Source organism: Centruroides vittatus, unplaced genomic scaffold (assembly GCF_030686945.1).
Source record: "Centruroides vittatus isolate TY-2023 unplaced genomic scaffold, ASM3068694v2 contig_166, whole genome shotgun sequence".
Taxonomy (NCBI): domain Eukaryota; kingdom Metazoa; phylum Arthropoda; class Arachnida; order Scorpiones; family Buthidae; genus Centruroides; species Centruroides vittatus.
Window position 1 is genome coordinate 457,182 of NW_027121006.1, and position 22,208 is coordinate 479,389.

At 40.4% G+C, this 22,208-nt stretch overlaps 1 protein-coding gene across 1 annotated transcript; it reads left to right on the forward strand.

Moving 5' to 3' along the window:
* Positions 1-11,589: 11,589 nt before the first annotated feature.
* On the forward strand, positions 11,590-14,062 carry LOC136968952 (zinc finger BED domain-containing protein 5-like). The gene is made up of 2 exons (XM_067263028.1): positions 11,590-11,670; positions 13,175-14,062. Exons 1-2 carry the CDS (start codon positions 11,590-11,592, stop codon positions 14,060-14,062), a joined length of 969 nt encoding a protein of 322 aa, XP_067119129.1.
* The last annotated feature ends 8,146 nt before the right edge of the window (positions 14,063-22,208 follow it).

A 22,208-nucleotide genomic window follows, 5' to 3' on the forward strand; every position in this document is an offset into this window, starting at 1 on the left:
ATCTAACTCTATCTAATTTATAGTCGTGAGCTAAACACGTCGCTTATTATTAAGATTTTTTTTTGTTTCAACAAGTCTTATATCGAGTCTTTCTGACATTAAGGTTAGCAACTTTCATCACGTGCGGGCGCCACCGCAACTAGGGTTGCCAATTCTCTCGGAAAAAGACTCTAGTTTTTAAAATCTCCCGACTCCAGGAAGGCTGTTAAAATCTCCCGGATTTTTTCGCGCCGCCCGCACCGAAAAAGATTCGGACCGATACTGCCTCTCAACCCCGAAAACATACAGAATGACAGCGGCTAGAATTTGACGACTCTACGAGTATTTACAAGAAAATGATCATTTTGGCAATGGACGAAGAAATTGGCTGGAACGAACTAAAAGATCTTTTCCGAATGTGCCTATAAATGAGGATAAATTGTATGACGATTACTGTTTACTAAGAGAAATTCGTCGGGTTGTGGCAAGCAAAACAAAAAGAGTAGACTCGCGTTGGGTCGAGTTTTTTTGAAAAATGTGTGGGTGAATCTGGCAAAGAAATAAAAAATAAACTCGTCGCATTCGCTGTATCCATCCCTAACGCAAACGCCGCTACTGAACGTGTTTTCAGCTTTAAACGTAGTAAACAAACTTTGGTCGAAAAGTCGTAATCGACCGATCGAAAGGCGTGTAAAATCTGAAATACGAGTGTGCGCAAATTTCAAATACACCCGGAAAGAATTTTATGATTTTATCGTCTCCAATCAAAAGGCATCGCGAGCCGCTCGCGGTGTAAAAAATATTAGATTTTCATTGTTCTTTTTATTTCACCTCCGGAACAGTGCTCTGGAATGCGGCCCCCTACCTGGAGGGAAATTCAAAAGTACGAAAACCGTATATATTAAACCCAAGCTATTTTAAACCCCATAACTTCGTAACCTAAGTGTTTAAACCCCGCAGTTAGTTTATTTATCGTTCATGTAAAAAACTTTTTATGGATTCCGAAAAGATATTTTGCAATTTGTTTTACATTAACAAAAATTAATTAATTACATTATTAACTGTCCCCCGAGATACGGGTTTAAAAGCTTAGATTATCAGTTCCGGGGTTAAAATAGCTCGGGTTCAATATATATGGTTTTCGTACTTTTGAATTTCCCGCCAGATAGAGTGCCGCATTCGAGAGTACTCCCGGATTTCTGACCCACCGAGTTGGCAACCCTAATCACGACCCATCCAACACGGATCACTTTTTAAATATTAAGAGTATCGGTATTAATTAGTAGTCGTTGACCGGCCTCTCTTCCGGGAGGAAGTCAACGACTATTTTCGTTCGAATTACTTCGAGCGCTACCGCGGCGGTCTCTTCTTTCTATCGGACCAGCGGTACGGCGGCATTTGAATAGGAAAATTACATAATACGAAGTTAATGGCCCGCGCATAATACGTTTTAAGCGGTTTCCGAGGGTGCCGAGTTTAAATATTCGGTCCTTTCGCGTGAAATTCGATCGGTTGGCGGATTACCGTTTGATATTCGACTGTGGATAAAACGGTTTCTTATAGCTAAGATTAAAAATAAGCGGCCGGATGGCCGAGCGGTCAAGGTTAGCAGCCTTTTTTTTTTTTTTTTAACTCTTTTCGCCCTGTGGGCACTAAGAGGGCCTCTTTTAGTAGGCCCATTATGGGTTCGGCCAGGCCCACAATGGGGCGACCGGGTGGTGAGAGACGGGGCCCGACATATCCGAACGGACCACCCCCCGAAAAATTCCTGGGGAGTTTTCGACCCGTTCGGACTCGATCCCGGGTCCCCCAGAGCGGTAGGCTGCCACCTTTACCGCTCGGCCATCCGGCCGCTTTTCAGGTTAGCAGCCTACCGCCCTGGGAATCCCGGGATTTCTCGACCCGGACGGGTCGAGAAATCCCCAGGAATTTTTCGGGGGTGGTCCGTCCGGATATGTCGGTCCCCGTCCCTCACCACCCGGCCGCCCCATTGTGAGCCTGGCCGAACCCATAATGGGCTTGCTATAAGAGGCCCTCTTAGTGCCCACAGGGCGGAAAAAGTTACAAAAAAAAAAGATTAAAAATACTGTATATATATTGAAAAAATTTAAGATATATTTTCAATTCCTGTCTACTCGAACATCGAAAGAGCGTCGTTTCGTATCATTCGAGTATCGCGACGAACACGACAATGGTAGGCTAAAATGACCAAACTCTCGTTTTTTCGAATGTGGATAATTACTCGCATTTCGGTGAATTTTTGTTAATAAAAATACCAATTAATTAAAATAATAATGTTTGCTCGAAGTTCGATACACCCGAATAGCGTCGCTTCGTCGTATTACAGCCCGTAACTTATTACGACAGTATATATAAGCTCACGCGCAGCGTTTAGAACTGTACCCAATTATTATCATTGTTTTTACGCTCGACCTACAATAAAATTACATCGTAAGTCAGGTACTGCCCGCGGTTTGCGAATTAACCATACACTACCGTCCGACTCGTTAATGCCGAACATCATACATTTCTGGAAAACAGATTTGACGCGTAAATAGAACTTCACATTTAATAGACTATACTTTTAAGTTAAGCTCGAAAACATTTTTTAAAAACATTATTATTACTTATTTTTATGTTATTTTAAGAAGCGTCTAGTCGAATATTAGTTAAGTATCAAATTAGCGAAGACGTTAAATGAAAAATAGAATCATCGATTACTCGCAAAGACTTTGCCCGTGCGATTAATTTACCTCTACGTAATCTCTTTCAAACGCACTCGGCTATAAATATGTAGGTCTATATTATTTATAAATATATGAAATACAGTATGTACGCGATGTTTTGTGTTACGCAAACTATCTCGGAGAAAATGGAATATATCTGGCATTATAACGAGAAGCATATTATATATTACGTAGAGCCAAAATGTAAGGAATATCAAAAACAAACGAAAGAAACTAACTAAGCGCAGTCGAAATTTCTGGCAAGACGGATCGTTATTCGTACACAAAATAAAAACAAAGTAGCGATTCTTTTTATTATCTTTTTATTTTCATCAATAATCAAGAAAAGAAATCAATTATTGACGAAATAAAAAGAAGGCAGTTTTAAGGTACGGTTAAATGAGGACACAGACTGCCGAGATATCCACGAAACCACGGAAAATGAAGAAAAAACCTATTAAATTCTGGAAACCGATTCTTTAAATATATACATACACATCGCGTGTGTTTATAGAGAAAGAAGAATCGTATCTTCAAATAACAGAATTTTATAATATTGCGCAACAACCTTCGGTTCACTCGGCTACTCCTTCATTCGACCCGGTTAGTAAAAAATTACGAGAGAACACCGGAATAGTTTGGTGGACTCTGTTGTTTTTAACAAAAAATCGAGTGTGTCGTGTGAGATTAATACGTTATTGTTAAAGAATACTGTATATACATCCACAAGAGCCGAATTATCGGGCTAGAGTTGGCTATAATAAATAAATAATAAATAAGACAATTTGGCACTAGGAGCTCGGCGTTAGGCGCCATCTCTTACTAAACTTAATTTATATGGATACTGTATAATTAGTAGAAACAGATTTTTTTTTTATTCCAGCGAAACCGCGTTTTAATTTACGTCGTTTTATATCGACACGACGGAGTGACGTTTTTCGAAACACTCGGCATATTATTCGTCTCTTTATTTAGTTAGAGACGAATAATATGCCAAGCTCGAAAAACGTCACTCCATCGTGTCGATATAAAACGACCGGAACAGATTTGTAACCGTCTTAACTCGGAGTTATTTTCTTAAAGAAATTTTATGTATAAAAATATGAAAAAATGAATGACTTTTGTACATCTAAATTTAATAAATTATTCTTATAGTTTCAATTTAATGGTTAAAAAAATAATTATTTATTATAGAAAAAGGAAAAAGTAAATTATTGAGATGTATACGGATATTGTAATGCGCGTATGCAAAATAGCGGTAAATTTACCGGTTGTTCCAATTTGTAATTGTTTGCTCGTACATAATTTTTAAAAGAAATTTTATATTTTAACTTTAAAACGAAAAAAAATGCAACAAATACAATGTAATTCAGAAAAAATGCTCCGATTTTACGCGGCCATTATATATTTTTGCATATTTGTCATCACCTCGTTTGACTATTTGACCTCTTTCTACACTTTGACATTTTTTTTTTGCGTACAAAACTTCAATTATAAAAATGTTACAGCTATACATAAGAATACATTCGATAACAAATAAATTATATTAACTTTTATTACTAATAAATTATTGACTAACGAATTATTTACTTACAAATTGTAACTAACGAATTATGTACTTACAAATGTATATTGTACGAAATATATATTACGACTAACATTCGTTCGAACCATTACGGTACTCGCGCTAAATTCTGCACTAATAATTATCGCTAATTACTGGAATTACCGAACTAATAACAGAATAATATGTATTTTGTCGATATAGATGATTATTTAATATAAGTGTCGAGTGAAAAATCGATAACCTTAGACTCGAGAAATAATAAAATGCGTAATAAATATAAAACGTCGCTTTATCGAAACAATTACGCAAGAATTCCAAATGTTTTTGAACTTATAAACCCATTTTTTCAAGATAATTCAATCCGACTAATCGATGGGATCGGTATTATATCTAAAATTCTTTTTTTAATTTAAAACTCTAAACATAAAAATTTTTAGGTTAAGATTGGAGTAGAACTACTCTTTTACATCCGATTTCGAGCGATTTAACTAGGCGCAAATGATCGACGAAAGACGCCGTACTCGGACCGAAACACTCGGTATTTATTAAACTCCCGAACGCATTTCGCTTTTTACCAAGCCTCGTCGGTGGACCATCGGAGCTCGACCGCTCCCGTTCTTTTCGTACCGGGTAACTTTCGAGTCAACGGGTAAAAAATATACTAGACTTTAATAACGTAAGACAACCGGAATTAAATTTAAGAATTAAGACTCGTAAACCGGCTAATATACGTCGACCGTCGGTGGATTTTAAAAAGACATTTTTATATAATCTCGAATGTTATTCGAAAATTTATTTGCGGATAATCGATAAATCGCCCTACGGTATAAAAAATACGGACGAATTAATTAACGGATTATCGAAAGGTAAAATTAAACGGAGTCATTGTCTCGCCAGTCTCGACGTCAAATCTACGCATCCGACTATAAACAAATGTAATATACCCGAGCGTATATTAAGTTTTATCGAATTTATATTTAAAAATAATTATTTTAAAATTTATACGGACTTTTATCGCCAAAAAAAAATGGAATTTCTACGGGATCGGTCGTCGGACCGAAATCGGCCGACGTCCGCGCGACCCCGATAGCCGAAAAGGTATGGCGAGCTCCGGGTATAGAATATTACGCGCGTTACGTAGACGATATATTAATTATATTTGACCGACGAATAACTACGTCCCGAGATACCGAAGGTTACGCCAACAACTCGAGTAATAATTTAAAGTCGACCGGCGAAGAAGAACAAAATCGGGAATTAAATTATTTGGACGCGGCCGTAAAAAGAGAGGAAACTCGATTAGCGTTTCGTAAGTACGAAAAATTGCGTAATACGAGAAAGACGGTTAATTATAAATCGTATTGTCCGGCAGAAACAAAGAGAAATGTTTTAATTACGGAACTTGGAAAAATAGCCGACGGAAAATCTCTACGAGAAGACACGGACAAAGAAACAAAACATCCGTTTAAAAAATATTTATCGAACGATTATCCAAAGAACGTATTACGTAAGCGGTACGACGGTTTTATAAATTATAGATATAACGTAAGAAATCGTAGTTAGTAGTCTATACGTTAAATTTCCTTACGTAAACAAACTTTATAAACGATATAAATCGATCTTTAAACGGTATTCCGTACGTATGGCGGCGAAACGAAAGAACAAATCGTCGAACGTAGTTACCGTTATAAACGACGAAGATAAAAATACGTTAAAAAACAAACTCGACGTCGCGGGTGTAATTTATAGATCGTCTCGCACTCGTCCGCAAACAAAGTCTGACGTCGGAGAAACGGGAAGGAAGCCGGAGATACGTTCGAGAGAACGCCAGGCTGCGATACGATTAAAAAGAAAAGAGTCGTTCGTCGTAATAACGATCGTTGGAAAATAGACGGGAATAACGTAAAAATACTTTATAAAGAAGAAAACTGTTCAAAGAGAAGAATAATAGAGCGTTTTTGTATAAACGAATACGTAAATCCGATAAATCGGAACGACGGTACGCGAGTAGACGCGTGCCGGGAAAAAGTCACCCGGTACGAAAAGAACGGGAGCGGTCGAGCTCCGATGGTCCACCGACGAGGCTTGGTAAAAAGCGAAATGCGCTCGGGAGTTTAATAAATACCGAGTGTTTCGGTCCGAGTACGGCGTCTTTCGTCGATCATTTGCGCCTAGTTAAATCGCTCGAAATCGGATGTAAAAGAGTAGTTCTACTCCAATCTTAACCTAAAAATGTTTATGTTTAGAGTTTTAAATTAAAAGAAAAAGAATTTTAAATCCGACTAATCGTTGCGACCGGCAATTCGATATCTAAAGACGAAATAATAGAAATAAATTACGAATGGAAATACCGGCTTCGACAAAAACGGTGCTTTATATTTTACTTTGTTTTCGAACAAACCTTTTCATTTTATCAATATTTATAACGCGTACGCGGTTTATATCGCTAACGAAAAATAAACAATAGTAATTTTCGTTTCGAATTAACACATTCGTTTAACGCCTTCTTTCCTACTTTTTTTTTAAATTTTATAATTGATTATGTTTAATTACATTAAAAATAATAAATGCGTTAATTTTGAAGAAATACTTAACAACTTTTTAAAACGTAATTATTTTAAAATATATTTTTATTACGAAAATTAATATTTGAAATTCTGGACGACGAAAAACTCGGAAACGTATTTCGAAATTTCGAATGTCGGAAAATCGATTGGAATAATTTCGCATTCGGCGGTTACGCTACGACTTTTATTCGAATAATTTGGAAAAAATGAAGAAACGGACGCGTCTGAACGAGAATTTACCGAAGCGAACGACGGTCGAAATGCCAAAGAAGACGCCGCGATTCCTCTCGGGGATGCCGGAGCGGTCGCGGGCCGAGACGTCGATCCCTCGACCACCGGGACGTTCCGCCCATCTCCCGTAAACGTCTACGGATTGGACGAAGAGAGATGGCCGTATTTGTTCGGATCGACCGACCGCGTCGGAAGAATAGCCGGCCGTATCGTAACTCGCCAGACTTTCCACAGATTCGTTATCGTAACCGTTATTTATAATTGCATTTTATCCGATTATTTACCGGCGTCAATTTATATTTTCGAAGTAATACTCTCGTTAGAAATTTTGCTCACTCGTCGGCACGATTCCGCGCCAACGGTTCGATTTTATTACCATCGTAATCGCTACCGTTACGTTGGGCTTAAACGTCTTTAACTATCGGAACGAATATCCGAACGAAATAAAACCTCCGAAAGCGGTTATCGTTCCGAAGATAATTTCCGTTATATAGGGTCCCGGTACGACGGCCGCCAGAATGCCACCAGCCGTTAGAGCTACGGTGGCCATGGCGCGATTACCGTCCTTTACGTAATAACTACGGTGGCGTGGGAAAAAGGGTGGTTTACGGGAGTCTTTTACAAAAACGTGTTTACGAAAACGATCCGTTGGCTTTTCCTAATATTCGAAACAAATCGTATCGGTCGTCGGACGACGAGGGGCATTCCGAGTTGCGGAAATATAACGGGACGTAGATACCCGCCCGAAAAACGCCGGCGTAAAGCCACCGGATTTCGATACCTTTCTTTCCCCCGCGTGTTTTTTCTTTTTTTCTCCTGAGACTAGACGACTGGGAAAAAATTTACAAAAGTATCTTTTACACCGCGGGTTGGTTCGGTATTTTCTTCTTTCCGCTCGTATTTTTTGGAACTCGTTTTCTTTCGAGTATCGCCGGCCGTCGTGGCCGGTTCGTATCGAGAGATTTCGAAAGAAGAAACCCGGAACGTTTTCGGAAAGCGGAACGATTTCCCTTTAATCTTAATAACGTTCGACTAGTAAAATATACCGAAGCCCCTAAAGAATATTTAGCGGAAAAATATCCAACGGTTATCGTAGATGTTCGACGACATTTATCTAAAAAATAATTTCGAAGAGATAATCGATCGCGAGTATTCGTCGGTAGAGTACGAGGTGCTGGAGAAATCGAGTAATTGGAGACAAATACGAATGCAGTTCTTTCGTATTTAAAGGTACTCTTAATCCGCCTTTCGTACGGTTAATCCCGAAGAAATGATTTCTGACGCGGATTCGGATAATTTTTTTTCGATAGAAAACGAGCGTATTTCGATCCGAAAGCCACTCGTCGGATTCCATTAGAATCGTCGGCAGAATTTTTAAATTCCGTAATCCGGCCATCTCCTCCGGAAACGGACAAAGCTTCGACTCTCCCGTCCACCAAAAAAATAAATATATCGCCTTCGTTTATTGGCGGAATCGACGAAATATTAAGTCGGGGAAGATGATAAAAACGAAGAAGCGGAATGGATATTTACGAGAAAAGTTTAAAACCGAAGAAATTTCCCGTTATCGACAAAACGAGTGTCGTTAACCAAAAATAAAGAGACGAAGCGCCGGAACGATTCGAAAACCTTTCGGAGAATAGAGAAAAACGAGTATCTAATAGACGAACGGAGGCAGACGTTTTCCTCGAATATCTGTTCGGTCGGGAATCGGAGTTTACATTTAGTAATACAAAATTTAATTAATTCTCGATTAAGTTACTTCGTTTCGAAAAATAAAAAAAAAAATATTCTTTAAATTTGAATTAGAAAGTCGTCGTCTCGTAGATTTTTTAGGTTAGTAAACCGATATCATTTTACTCTAATTATAGAAATATTTATAGATCTTTGTTTCGTATTATTTGCTTTATCTATATATATAATCGAGACGAGTTGATAATAATAATAATAATAATCGGCGCAGAGCCCAAACGGTTAAAAGTCGAAAGTTGAAATTTGGTACGCAGTTAGGGCGTGTTAAGAGAACGCGCACTAAGAAGGGATTTTTCGAAATTCCTCCCACGGGAGAGAGGGACGGGATTAAGTCTTAACACTTCCATCGACGATGGAAGTGTGAAGCAACGATGGAAGTGTGAAGTAATAATGGAAGTGTCGACGATAGAAGTGTTAACAATGGAAGTGTTACGTAACAATAAAAGTGTTAAGAGAAAGCGACGTGCAAGACGCAGATGGAGAAAAAACGGGCGCTGGAGAAAAAAAAAGAAAAAGATACGTTATATGTTAGAAAATATGTTAGAACATAATAAAATTACATAATAACATAATAAAATACGTTACAACATATTCTATTTTCAAATTTAAACAGATTAGTTCGGTTTTTCTCGACTTTTCTTCTTTAGAACATTCGACGAAAATCGAAGGATATAATGAGAACACGCCGTGAAAATCGAACAATATTACAATATTGGATTTTCAAATTCTTTAGAAATACTTAGTTGGTCGACGAAATTACTCTCTTTCTTTCGTGACTATAACGTAATAATCTTAATCTTCGCTATCGTTACTTTTGCCCGAGCGACGCCGGGCCTACCCGCTAGTTTACCTATAAGCGGTCGATAAAAAAATATATCAAATAGACAACGGGAGAATTATCGTTACGAAAGAAACAAATATTTCGTCCAATCACCTCGTCGTTCGAAACTTTCGCCTTTCCGCCGTAAAAATTCTTATTTTTAGTATTATTAAAAATAAGAAGTTTGGCGGCGGAAAAGCCAACGTTTTCGAGTACGGCGCCGGCCGGACCAGCCCGAGTAAATCGCATTATCGTAATCTTTGCTCTCGTACGCGGCTTATTGTTATTTTGTCGTATAGATTCAAAACGTAAGTAAAACAAAATCGGTAAGCGTCTTTGTTACACTTTTAACCGAAGGAAATATTTAACCCGCGATTCGCGATTAGACTACGAGACTTCCGGTTCGATTACGAGCCGTCTCGGGAAAAGGTTGCCGCGGCCGATGCGAGAGAATAAGCGTTACTCGAGACTAATCGCCGTCGGAGAAATAATGCCCGATCTACGTTTTGCCCGTTCCGTCGGTCTAACGTGGCCCATAGCGGAACGGGAGCGCCCCCGTTATTTCTCTCCGGCTCGAAAGATTTAATCGAGTATTTCTCTTTTATTATCTATTTTATCAACTTTTAAAAGTAATTTTATAATTAAATTTCGCAAAAGAAGTAATTTTTAATTAATTAAATCGGTTGGAGTCGGTCGAAAAGGCGATTCTCGTGTCCTATTCGCTAATATTTTGCACGCGAATCTCGCATTTATATTCGTATTTTAAAATAACTTTCGATGGAACCTTTGTGAAAGAAATGTCGAGATCGATTTTGTATTGTAAACCTAACCTAAAATAGTAATAAAGCGCATCGAAAATCTTTGGCATCGGCGCGGAATCTGTTGGCATTCGTCGTCTGACGTAAAGGAATTCTTTTTATATTCGACCAACGTACGAATTTTTCTCGACGAAAAGTTAACCCATGTTTTAACCGTTTACGAATGGCCAAAGCATCGGTTCGTCGTAACCTTTTAAATGTCGTTTACGACGCAATTATTCTTCGTTTTACATTTTATTTTCTCTAAAAGTCGACGGTGATTTCTTTGAAATTCGATACGTTAGAAAGAATAACGATGGGATTTTTTGCCTTCTTCGATAAATCAACGGGAACGATTCGTTGCTCGAACCGGTAAACCGAGTCGAACAAAAGTACCCGTCAAATGTCGGGTACTGTACATCGATTAAAACTTATTGTTGCGAATCGTGCCATTCTTTGAAAGGAACAATGGAAATTTCTTTCGACGCAGCGCGGGCATAAATTAAAGCGTAGACTCGAACTCTGTCACGAGATATTTTAAAAGAATCGCGCCCGAAACTCGATCGTTCTATAATATTAGTCCAGCCGTGTTCTAAGCGTCAAATTTCGAACGTAACGGAGGAAATGATGGTTACCGCGTTGCTGGTGTTTACTTTTCCGCGGGTCTTGGCAAATAAAGGTACGTTCGCATTTTTCGATATCGCGTCTTTGAAAAAACTACTCGTTTCGTGTTCTTGGACAATATTTTTCCGACAATGTATCCGGTACGGTTTCTCGTTTCCCGGTCTTTCGCTCGTCCCGGCATTCCGGGATAAAAGTGAACCGTTTCCCGGGATAGAATTAATTATTTGTCAGATTTACAAAATATCTCGAAATAAAATGATATAATTATTTTTCGGCTTTTAAAGTAATTTAATACGTTCCGCAACCTCCGAAATCGTATTAATAATGCCGCGTAAGACATATATTATAAATTATTAAAGTTTGCCGGAAACCGCGTACGACGACGACGAAAATATTCTTTGAATCGAGTCGAAAATTTAAAAACCAACTTAGATCAAACTTCTAACTTAAAAAGTAATTTTCGTTTTTAAATAAAACATAATATAAAATATTATTGTAAATTTTTATAAGATTTTAAAAAGCAAAGATGGTCGATAATCCGATGGCTCGACCGGTTCTAACTAACGAAAAGCCCGCTACCGAGAATGCCCTTTCCGATTCGATTCGCGTGGGTGGAACCGCGTTTAATGCATTTAAGAGAAGACACCCGTAGCCCGGACGATTTCTACTTCGTTTTCGAGATTGCGATACTTCTTTCGCTCTCCGGTATTCTCGATTTGTCTACCTCGGCCGCTTTAATAGAAACATCGAGCTTACGGCCCCGTAATTCGGCAGTTCGTTTGGTTTAATAATCGGGTTTACGAAGAAAAACTTCATCTCGCGAAGTTCGTACTCGTTTGTATCCTTGCCCGACTCGCACAACCCGCGTTACGCAGTTATCGAAGCTACTGGACACGGTTAAAAATTAAGACGGCGCTAAACGCAATTATTCCAGATATTACGGGTTCTGACGAGTAAAGGATTTTCCGAGTCCCGCTACAAATAAGCTACGCATTGATTATCGACCATTCGTGACGTGCCACAACGAGCAAATTTTTTTAAAAAAACTAATAAGTAGGTTTAAAATTAATAAATACGAGTGTATTCTGACGGTTTAGGAGTTAATTATATTTTCTATTGGCAAAATTTCCTCAATCTTAGCTCGAAATAAGAAAAAAGTGAACTTTTAAGAAATTTGAGGGATTTCCCGGGATATTTCCCGGCTGAAAAAAACAACCGGGATCCCGTTTGAGAAACCCTAGTATCCGGGTTAATTGAAATAAAACGAGAAAAGCTTTTATTGTTTTACTTGGATCAATTTTAGGAGAACTGTTAATTGTTTATTTATAGTTGGAGTGTTTACGGGGTGGTTTAATCCGAAAAGTCCTTTCTTTAACTTCTTAGTTTGTGTATTTAAAACAGTCAGTTCTAATTAAAATTGTATGTTCGTAATCTAGTGCAGTGATTCCCAACCGGTGGTTCGCGAACCCCTGGGGGTTCGCAGTGTTTACAGAGGGGGTTCGCGAAAATAATATTGTAATGGCGGATTTTTTAAAACGCCATTAAAATCAAAAGCAAAAAAAAAAAAACGAAACAAAAACACAAAAATTAAAGAACACACCCACTGTAAAACAGATTGTTCGCTGCCTGTTTGTTAAGAAATCTATAATAAATTTCAATATTTTCATTTCTTTTTTCCTTATTTGTTTTTCAAAATTACTTCATCAATATCAAATTATATCAACAATTTTATATATTATAATTTATTCCTCTTATTCGAGTAATCAAATACTATTCTCTTTTTATTACAAACATTTATTTATATTTAAAACATTTTATCAATGTGATTAGTATCGTGTTCTGCTTTATATTTAAAATCATTGCAGCAGTTTTCCCTTCTATGTAATATTTTTTTTTACAATACAATTGGAAATAAATATCAAATTAAGGCAGTTTACTACAGATTTTAGAATTAGATACTTGTTCACAACCGGAAACTGGGAGAGTAGTGTCGTATTAACCGACGTTCATACATAGGCTTAACATTTGTAAAGCTCGAGTGATAGTGTTACTGCGACCGTCGAGTTCTCGTGTAAATGATTTAATAATTATTAATTTAATTATTATTATAGCTTATTTTTATTACGGATCGATGGTTAAAAACGGGTCGTTTAGAAACGAGACACGATAATCGAGACGATAGTACCGAAAGCCGTAGTGAGGTACCGTTTCACCAGACGAAAAACAAAGGAAATGATAGAAAAGGGAAAAAGCGAAAATATGACAGCGACTATCTACAATTGAGTTTTCATTTTACCGGGGATGAGTCGGAACCTAAACCGCTTTGTGTTATATGTAACGAAGTTCTTGCCAACAGCAGTTTAAAACCATCGCTTTTTCGTAGACGTATCGAAACAAAACATCCGACACACAAAGATAAACCTCTCGAATATTTCAAAAGAAAATTAGCAGATATCAAAAAGTGTAGCCTTTCTTCTTTCTCGACTTCGAACGAAGATAGTAAAATGGCCCTCGAAGCATCATTTCGAGCAAGTTATAGAATTGCAAGATCTGGACAAGCGCATACAATGGCAGAAAATTTAATTGGACCACGCGCGAAAGATATCGCCAAATGTATGCTCGGGGAACGGGCAGCGAAGAAAATCGAGCTAGTTCCCTTATCAAACAACACGGTGTCGCGTAGAATTAACGACTCGGCTAATTACGTGGAGAACGAACTTGTAAAAAGAATAAAATTGAATTATTTTGCAATTCGACTCGACGAATCGACGGACGTAACAAATGCCGCAGTCTCGCTCGTCTACGTTAGATATCTTTTTACGAATATTGTTCGAGAAGATGTACTATTTGCAAAACCTTTGAAAACCTACACGACTGGAGAAGCGATTTTCGATACGATCGATGGGTATTTTGAAAAGAATGGAATAAGCTGGTCTTATTGCGTGGGTGTGTGTACAGATCATCGAGAAAATTCAACGGACTCGTTGTTGTATTCGTAGACAAGCTTTAGTATGTAAGCGTATTCCCGCAGAGTTATCTACTACTTTAAGTGATGCTGTGAAAATTGTGAACTTTATAAAATCGCGTGCTACAAATTGCCGTCTATTCCGTACGCTTTGTGAGGATTTTGGAAGTTTCCACGTTTCTTTACTACTTCACACAGAAGTTAGATGGCTTTCCCGCGGTAAAGTTTTGACGCGTTTGTTTGAATCGAAGTCTGAAGTTCGAGCATTTTTTATCGATCGTCCGTTTCATTTGTCTTCTCGTATATCCGATGTTCTTTGGCTACAAAAGTGTGAGGACCGAATTAAGCCGGTCCGATGTTAAAATTTCATTGTTTCAAATCCCTTCGGAAGATAACGATCAAAATCGGAGATAACAATCGCGAGTCAAACGACGTACAGTCTTCCGCCGTCGAACTCGCTTCCCTCCTCCCCGGATCCGACTTCCGAGTCACGGAGCCCGAATCATCACCCTCTGTCGCGATCGGTGATCGTAACGGACGCGATCGGGAGTATAAAGGAGGGAGATATCTAAGAACGGGGTGGCCGACGTCCGAAGAAGACGAACGTCCCGGCGAAACCGAGTCCCGTACGAAGGCCATTCCGAAGACGCCGGAGCCTCCACCTACGAGCCCGATCCTTCCGCCCACCGCCAGAGCCGAAGAACATTCTGCGATCGTCGTCGATAACCGAGAGGTACGATCCCCCCGCATTTGTGAACTCTCTCTCTCGCGGTTAGAAACGGAACGCGTTAGATCTTTTGTATCTGTTTACCGTCTAAATAAATCGTTATTTGTTTTCCTCGTGGATCGGTTACTTCGAATATCGCCTCGAACTTATCGACGAACCCACACACTTCCTCCACTCGACCCGACAATCAATTATCCGATCCCGACAAGTCGGGATATCGTACAAATTTAGCCATCCTCGACAGTGGGGTGGGTCTTACCGACCCGAACGCCGACGAGAAGGAGGTACGACACCGTCCTACCACCCGGAGTTCCCGCAAAAGCTCGCGTATTTAGCCGACATTTTTTGTAAACCGAACGAATTAGATACGTCTTTACAAGGCGAGGGTGTCACCGTTTTCAGTGTACGCCATAGACTCGAGACTACGTTGAAAAAGATCAATTTTTGGATTCGATTCCCGCAGACGAATGAGTACGGACGTTTCGATTCTGTCAGCACTTTTTTTTATCAGAAAATTCGATTAAACTCGACGAAAACATTAAAAGGAGTATATGCGAACATCCGAACTATCTTCGATTAACTTTCGACGACTATTTTCCCAACAGACGCAATATATCCATTTCAAACAACTGGATACGTAATCCATTTCAAGGAAATGTAAGTTCGGAAACCTCTCTAAATATACTGGAAAAACTCATAGAGTTATCTCGTGACAGTTCTCTATAAGCAATTTTTTAAGATCGATCTTTAATTGACTTCTGGCTCAGTATACAAAATGAATATCCCGTTCTGTCAAAAAAAGCCATCGAAGTTCTATTACCATTTTGCACAACGTATCTATGCGAGAAAGGATTTTCAACATATACTTATCCGAAAGATAAATACAGAAGCCGACCTAAGACCGAAATTGTCAGATATCGAGCCTAACTTCGAATCGCTTCGTTCTATCAAACGGCCACAAATATCCCATTAAGAGTTTTTCCAAATGTAAAACCTAAGAACCAGTTTGTTAAATTTATCTCGTTTTCAACTTTTATAGCCATCATTTTAGTCTTATTAATGTTTTATTTAAACGTTTCGCGATTAATATAATCAATTATTCCGCAATACGTAAAATATATATTCTATCAAATTTTATTGCTTTTTTTACCCGTCGTTAACGACTACGCGGGGGGTTGGTCGAATTTTTTCGGACCTTTCTTTCGGTTGGCGAGGAAAAAAAGGTTGGGAAACACCGATCTAGCGAATAAACGTAAGAAACGATAGCGAGATAAGATACCATTTTGTATTTAAACGCGCTTTCCGTTGGCTCTTAATGTTAAGAACACAAACGTTTTTAATTTAAAGAGTAATAAGTTTTTATTGGCGACGAGTCGCTTATTAATCCTCGTTAATAAGACTACCGAGAATGTCAATTTGCAAATTAATAAATGACGTCATTGGCTATTAATTACGCGTTGGAACCAACGGGCAATTCTTTAAAAGTCCGTCGTAGGAATTACGAAGGGAATCCGCAAACCGATATCGGCCAAAGGCGATCGTTCGGAGTCGAACGTAATTCCCGTTTAGAGAATAAAATATCGTTCGTCTATCGAATAAACCGATCGGAAACTTTCTATAAAGAGCGAGAACCGCGTTCGACTAAACAGTTTATTAGTTTTAACAGATAAACTAACGACTTTCGTTTCGTTAGTTTATCGTCGGTCGCCGAAAAGCCCCGCGAGAAATCTCGACGTTTAGCCCGACCCGCGAACTCTCACCCCGAGCGATTCGAATTAACCGGGTTCCACCGTATAACGAATATCCGCGTTACGGCCAAAATTTAAAATTTCCTCTAATCTTATACGAATCGTATTAATGCGCAAAGTACGATTATTTCAGAATTCGTTAACAATTAAAACGTTTTGCAAAATCGACGGTTACGGCGGTAATTGTATTTTGTGGTTCGCGGGATCCGTAACTCGTAAATATTAACAGAAATATGCCGCGTATCGGGTGGTAAAGACGTTTCGATCGTTTATTAGAAATGTTCCGGGACGTTCGACCCGGACGTATACTTAGAGTAACCGCGGGGCCTTCGGTAACGTATCGCGTCGGAAAGACGATATAAAAATTCGGCCGTAACGCGTTAGTCCCGCCGCCGTTTCGCGACTCGTCCGCCGTCGAACGGACTCGCCCCCGCCGGTTCGAAAAATTCGTCCTAAAACCGAGTGGCGAAACCTGCCGACTTTCGTTTTAAATTTCGAATATTACGTTAATATTTCTTTCTTTTTCCAGAAACGTTTAACCGAAGCTATATTTGGGAGATCGTCGTACCCGATGTAAATATTCTCTACTTTTATTTCTATATTTCGGTGGCCTCTATTCACGTACTGTACCGCGTGTTTTAAAAATTTTTGTCGTAGCCCGAGGATCACCGAGGAAAAACGTGTGGAGAAATAACGGAAAAGTCGACCGTACTAAGTGCGCTGCGGAAAAAATTAAATTTTAGGTAAATTATTTCAAAAATTAAACCTTCTCGAAATACGCAATTTACGCGTCGTTTAAAAACAGTTGCCGAGTGGCTCTTCCTACGATAAAACGCAAGTACGAATATTGGGGCGGTTATTACGTCTTGTATAAACAACTTTATAGAAAAGTAAGTACTATCGATAATACTCTCTATATAAATAAATAGAATATCAAATTTTTCGAACGAAATAACGCGTATAACCCGTTCTTCGTATCGTGTCACTTTTAGAAAATCACGCGGACAATTACCGATCGATTCCTCTTTAGTCTTTTATCCGCTTTTTCGAAGTAAACCCGGTCGGCTCGTCGAACTCGGACATTTTCGGAGTCTCGATCCTTACCGTCTCGTAAAATGGAATATTTTTTCCTACTCGGATAATTTGCCCCTTCGTCTTTCGACGTTGGCTTTCCTCTCCCGCCATACCCGAAAGACGAGTTTGATCGGCCCGACGGAAGATCGGTTCGTCACACTAGACTCGGGCTCGATTCCGACGTAACGAAATAGCTTCCCGACGTATAACGACGTGGCTTACGTTACGTTTCTTCGTACGCCCGTCCCGACCCGACTTAAGTCCGCGTCGAAAATATCGTACGCTATGTACCGGAATGGACTCAATTCTCTAACTACTACTACACTACTGTTAGGGTGGACACCCCTAGGGACCCCTTTTACTTAATCAGTTTCTACTGCTCGCCCGATGAGGACCTTAAACCACCGTTGGAAACCCTCAGTCAGACCCTGGACCTACTGAAGGGCAACCGTGTGCTCCTGATGGGTGACTTTAACGCCAAGTCTCACCTTTGGCACAGTCCGGTGGAGGACCCTAGGGGCTATCTCCTCTGTGAGTTTATGGCTGTTTTTGACTTGTCCTCTCTGAACGTCAGCCCGCTCCCAACCTGCTCCGCCAGCGGGGGCAGGAGCTGGGTTGATGTCTGTCTGGGGAACCCTGGTATGCTTGACCTGGAAGTACATTGTAGTACTATGGACCTCATCTCAGCCAGCGACCACAATTACATCCTGACAACGGTAAAACACAGTAAATCTACCCACGAGTACAATATCACGAATAACACCAACTGGGAGATGTTCCATAACAACATTACTAACCTCTGGAGGCCGCCTGCGTTAATTTCCTTGGACTCCATGGCTGCACTTGACGAAGTCATAAGCAACCTCACCAATACCATCCACGAGGCCATGTTCCTCTCTACAAAAATCAGAGTTAGGAAAAGGAATGCCCCATGGTGGGATGCCGAACTAGCAAATAAGCGTAAGGAAGTAAGAAGGAGTAAACGCAGGTTTAGGAAGGAGAGTGACCCTAACAGTAAGGAATGCAAAAGAAAGGAATATATGAACTGCTACAGGCAATATAAGCTGTTAATAAATAATAAAAGGACGGAGTCTTGGCGTAATTTTTGTACTGACAAAAGCGGTGATAATCCCTGGGCGACCCCATATTATACAGTGAGGAAGAAAGGTAAGGCTAGCTCTATCCCCCCACCATAGACAAGGGGCAGGGAAACTTTACCACCTCCATAGAAGAGACCTGTCAATGCATCTTCGATGCACTTTTCCCTCACGACGATCCAGCAAAAGACACTCAGTACCACAAAGCCATTAGGAATAAGATCAGTAACTATCATACTGGTTACAATGATAGGCCTTTCACTGCCACTGAAATCTGGAATGAAGCAAAAAAGATCAAAAGGAATAAAGCACCGGGTCCGGACTTCATCACTTGGCAGGCTGCAAAGGAAGCTGTATACGCACTCCCCACCACCTTCCTCCTCATCTTCAACAAGTGTCTGGATATTGGCTACTTCCCCAACTGTTGGAAGAGAGCCTCAGTAAAACTTATCCCTAAAGATTCCCGCAAGACTCCGAAAATCCCATCTGACTTCCGCCCAATCGCTCTACTGTCCTTCTTTGGGAAAATATTGGACTCCCTTATCACAAACAGGGTGAAGCACCACCTAGACTCCATTAACTTCTTCCACCCGCTCCAGTTCGGTTTCAGGACAGGTAAGAACACCGTTAGTGCCTTAGACAATCTCATCGATTATATCACCACTGCCAAGAAAGAGAACAAACACACCCTCCTGGTCGCCATTGATTTTAAAGGCGCTTTCGACCATGCTTGGTGGCCGGAAATCCTCCACCAGCTTGGGGAAGCTAATTGTCCTGATAATATCCATAAGCTTATAGGCAACTACCTCAAGGACAGATGCGTCACCTACTACCACAGCAATAGAATCATCTACACCAGGGCTGTTAATAGGGGATGCCCACAGGGCTCCAAGTCTGGCCCTATCATGTGGAACATCCTCTATAATGGGCTACTTCACCTTCAAACTGGTAAGCCCCTGAATGCCATGATTCAGGGCTATGCGGACGACACGGTGATCGTGTTGTCTCACGCAAATCAAGGTGTCCTGCAGGATCATATGAATGAGATTCTAACGCAAGTCCACGAGTGGAGTAAAAGGGTCAACCTTATCATAAACTATGGTAAGTGTAACTGTATTCTCTTCCCAAGAGGCAACCCTTTGTGCAAGCCTCCGGCAGTAAACATCAGTAACTCCAGGATTAAATACAGCACAACCATCAAATATCTGGGCCTCCTTCTTGATCACAAGCTACTATGGAAGGATCACATACAGGAAGCTTACAACAAGGCGCATGCAGTTAGTCACGCCTTGGCTACTATAGCCAAAAACAAGTGGGGTCTCAAGTACAAAGCCAGGCGTGCCACCTATCAAGCTGTCACGCAGCAGATAGTTGCCTATGGTTGTGAGGTTTGGGGGCACAGGATCAATACGTACCACACCAGAAGGAAACTCCTTTCCCTTCAGAGGCTGGCAGCCCTTTACACAGCCAGGGCTTACAGGACGGCGCCTACTGACGGGCTACTGGTGCTTTCCAACCTCACACCCATTGACCTCTACATCACGGAGAGGTATGTCCTCCATATGATCAAGAGGTTAGGTAGGAATAACATCACACAAGAGCAGTTCTGGAATAGGACCAAGAACCTTGTGGAGGGGGACACTATCCCCAACATCATCAAACTAATCAGTGATAGGGGCATGGACATCACTGACGCAAGCATCTATCACCCAGCATTCAACCCACGATACAGCATCACCATGGATAATAACATACCCAACAACAGTGACTACAACATTTACACGGACGGCTCCCACTCTGCAGATGGCACGGGTGGCGCCTTTGTCGTTCTAGACCGTAAGGAGAGGACAACTTATCAACAGTACTTCAAGTTGGAAAGTTACTGTACCATCAACCAAGCGGAATCCTTAGCTCTGCTCAAAGCACTTCAGCACATTAATAACAAGAACCACATCTACAACTATGATCATAAAAGCATAGCTATTCACACTGACAGCAGAGTCATACTGCATCAGGTTCACAACAGGAACTCCAAACTCCCCATTATCAAGAACATTCTCCACGAACTGGATACCACCAGCTGCCCCTCGCTCGTGCTCCGATGGGTCAGGGGTCATAGCGGTGTAAAAGGTAATGTTCAAGCGGACCTGTTGGCTAAAAAAGCTATTACGAACCTCAACAACTGTGCCTACAATAGGATCCCGCAGTGCTGGGTCTCTAGGCAGCTGCACTCCTATATAATCGACCAGTGGGAATACAAATGGACGAGTAGTACAACCGGGAGGACCGTGTTCCAGTTCATCCCCTCCGTCAAGAAAAGGCTACACTACCACCATCTTGTCCCCACCTACGAACTTACCCAGCTCATTACGGGCCATGGTAATATGGGAAGCTACCTTGTTCGCTTCCTAAATAAAGGAAACGGCCTGTGCTCCTGTTCATCCATGACTTGGGAAGATAGTAATCACATTCTCTATGACTGTCCTAACTATGATAGGGAGAGAAGAACTCTCATTGCCGCAGCTTGTGAAGAAACCATCCCTTGGCCTTGTAAGCCGGACAATCTCATCAGTAATAAAAATCTTTATAGTGCCCTCGATAAGTATGTGAAAGATATTAAAATCTTTTCGTGAGCTTGGGCCAACCCCTGTGCTCTCGGCCCTCTTGTACTCTACGGTTTCCTATTTCCTTCCCTCCTCTGTGAAGGTTTTCCTTGTTTCCTGCCCTTCCTGCCACTGTGTATTGGTACTGTATCGGCATTGCCTTCTTCTTCGCGCTACCCAGTGTAATCGCGTCTCCCTACGCGGGTCTGGGCCATTTTCTGTTCCCTCGGCCCCATCGGTTCCTGTTTGTTCCGGGTAGTTGGTGCCTTGCCAGCGCGGCTGTTCTCCTACCCGCTCAACCCCTTAGGGCTTTTTGTTCCTTTCTAGCCAGTCCGCATGGCACTGGTATTTAGAGCCTCACGCGTACTTTTGTTTTTATTTTGTATTCTTGTCGGGATATCAATGTAACCTGTTTCATTGTGTTCTTTTGTATTTATTTTGTGTTCATTTAACGGCCCCGATGCCGGCATCATGGGATCCCATTCCTCTTTCCCTTCACCCCCTTTATCCCCACCCCACCCTTCTAACCCCACCCCTCTCTTCACGCTATTACCCTCTCCTCCTCCGGCTATGCCAATTGGTTCGGCCTTATCTTGTCTTCAAAATGTCTTCAAAGAAATGGACTCTAAAGTTAAACTAAAGAATGAAGGTTTAGTAAATTGGCAGAGACACTTTGGCGCGAAAAATACGAAATTATAATTATAATTAAATTATAATACGAGTCCGAGTGTCGACGACGAAATACTTTTCTAAAAGATCCAACGAGTCGCTTAACTTACCGGCGACATTCGAAATTGACTGCGACGCCATCTGTTACGATATTTTATTAAAATGAACTTTTTACGTTTTTAACTATTATAAAATGGCAAAAAGATTAATTTCGAGGAAAGAAATGTTGTTTTTTTCTTTTTTTTAACTCGCAAATACTAAT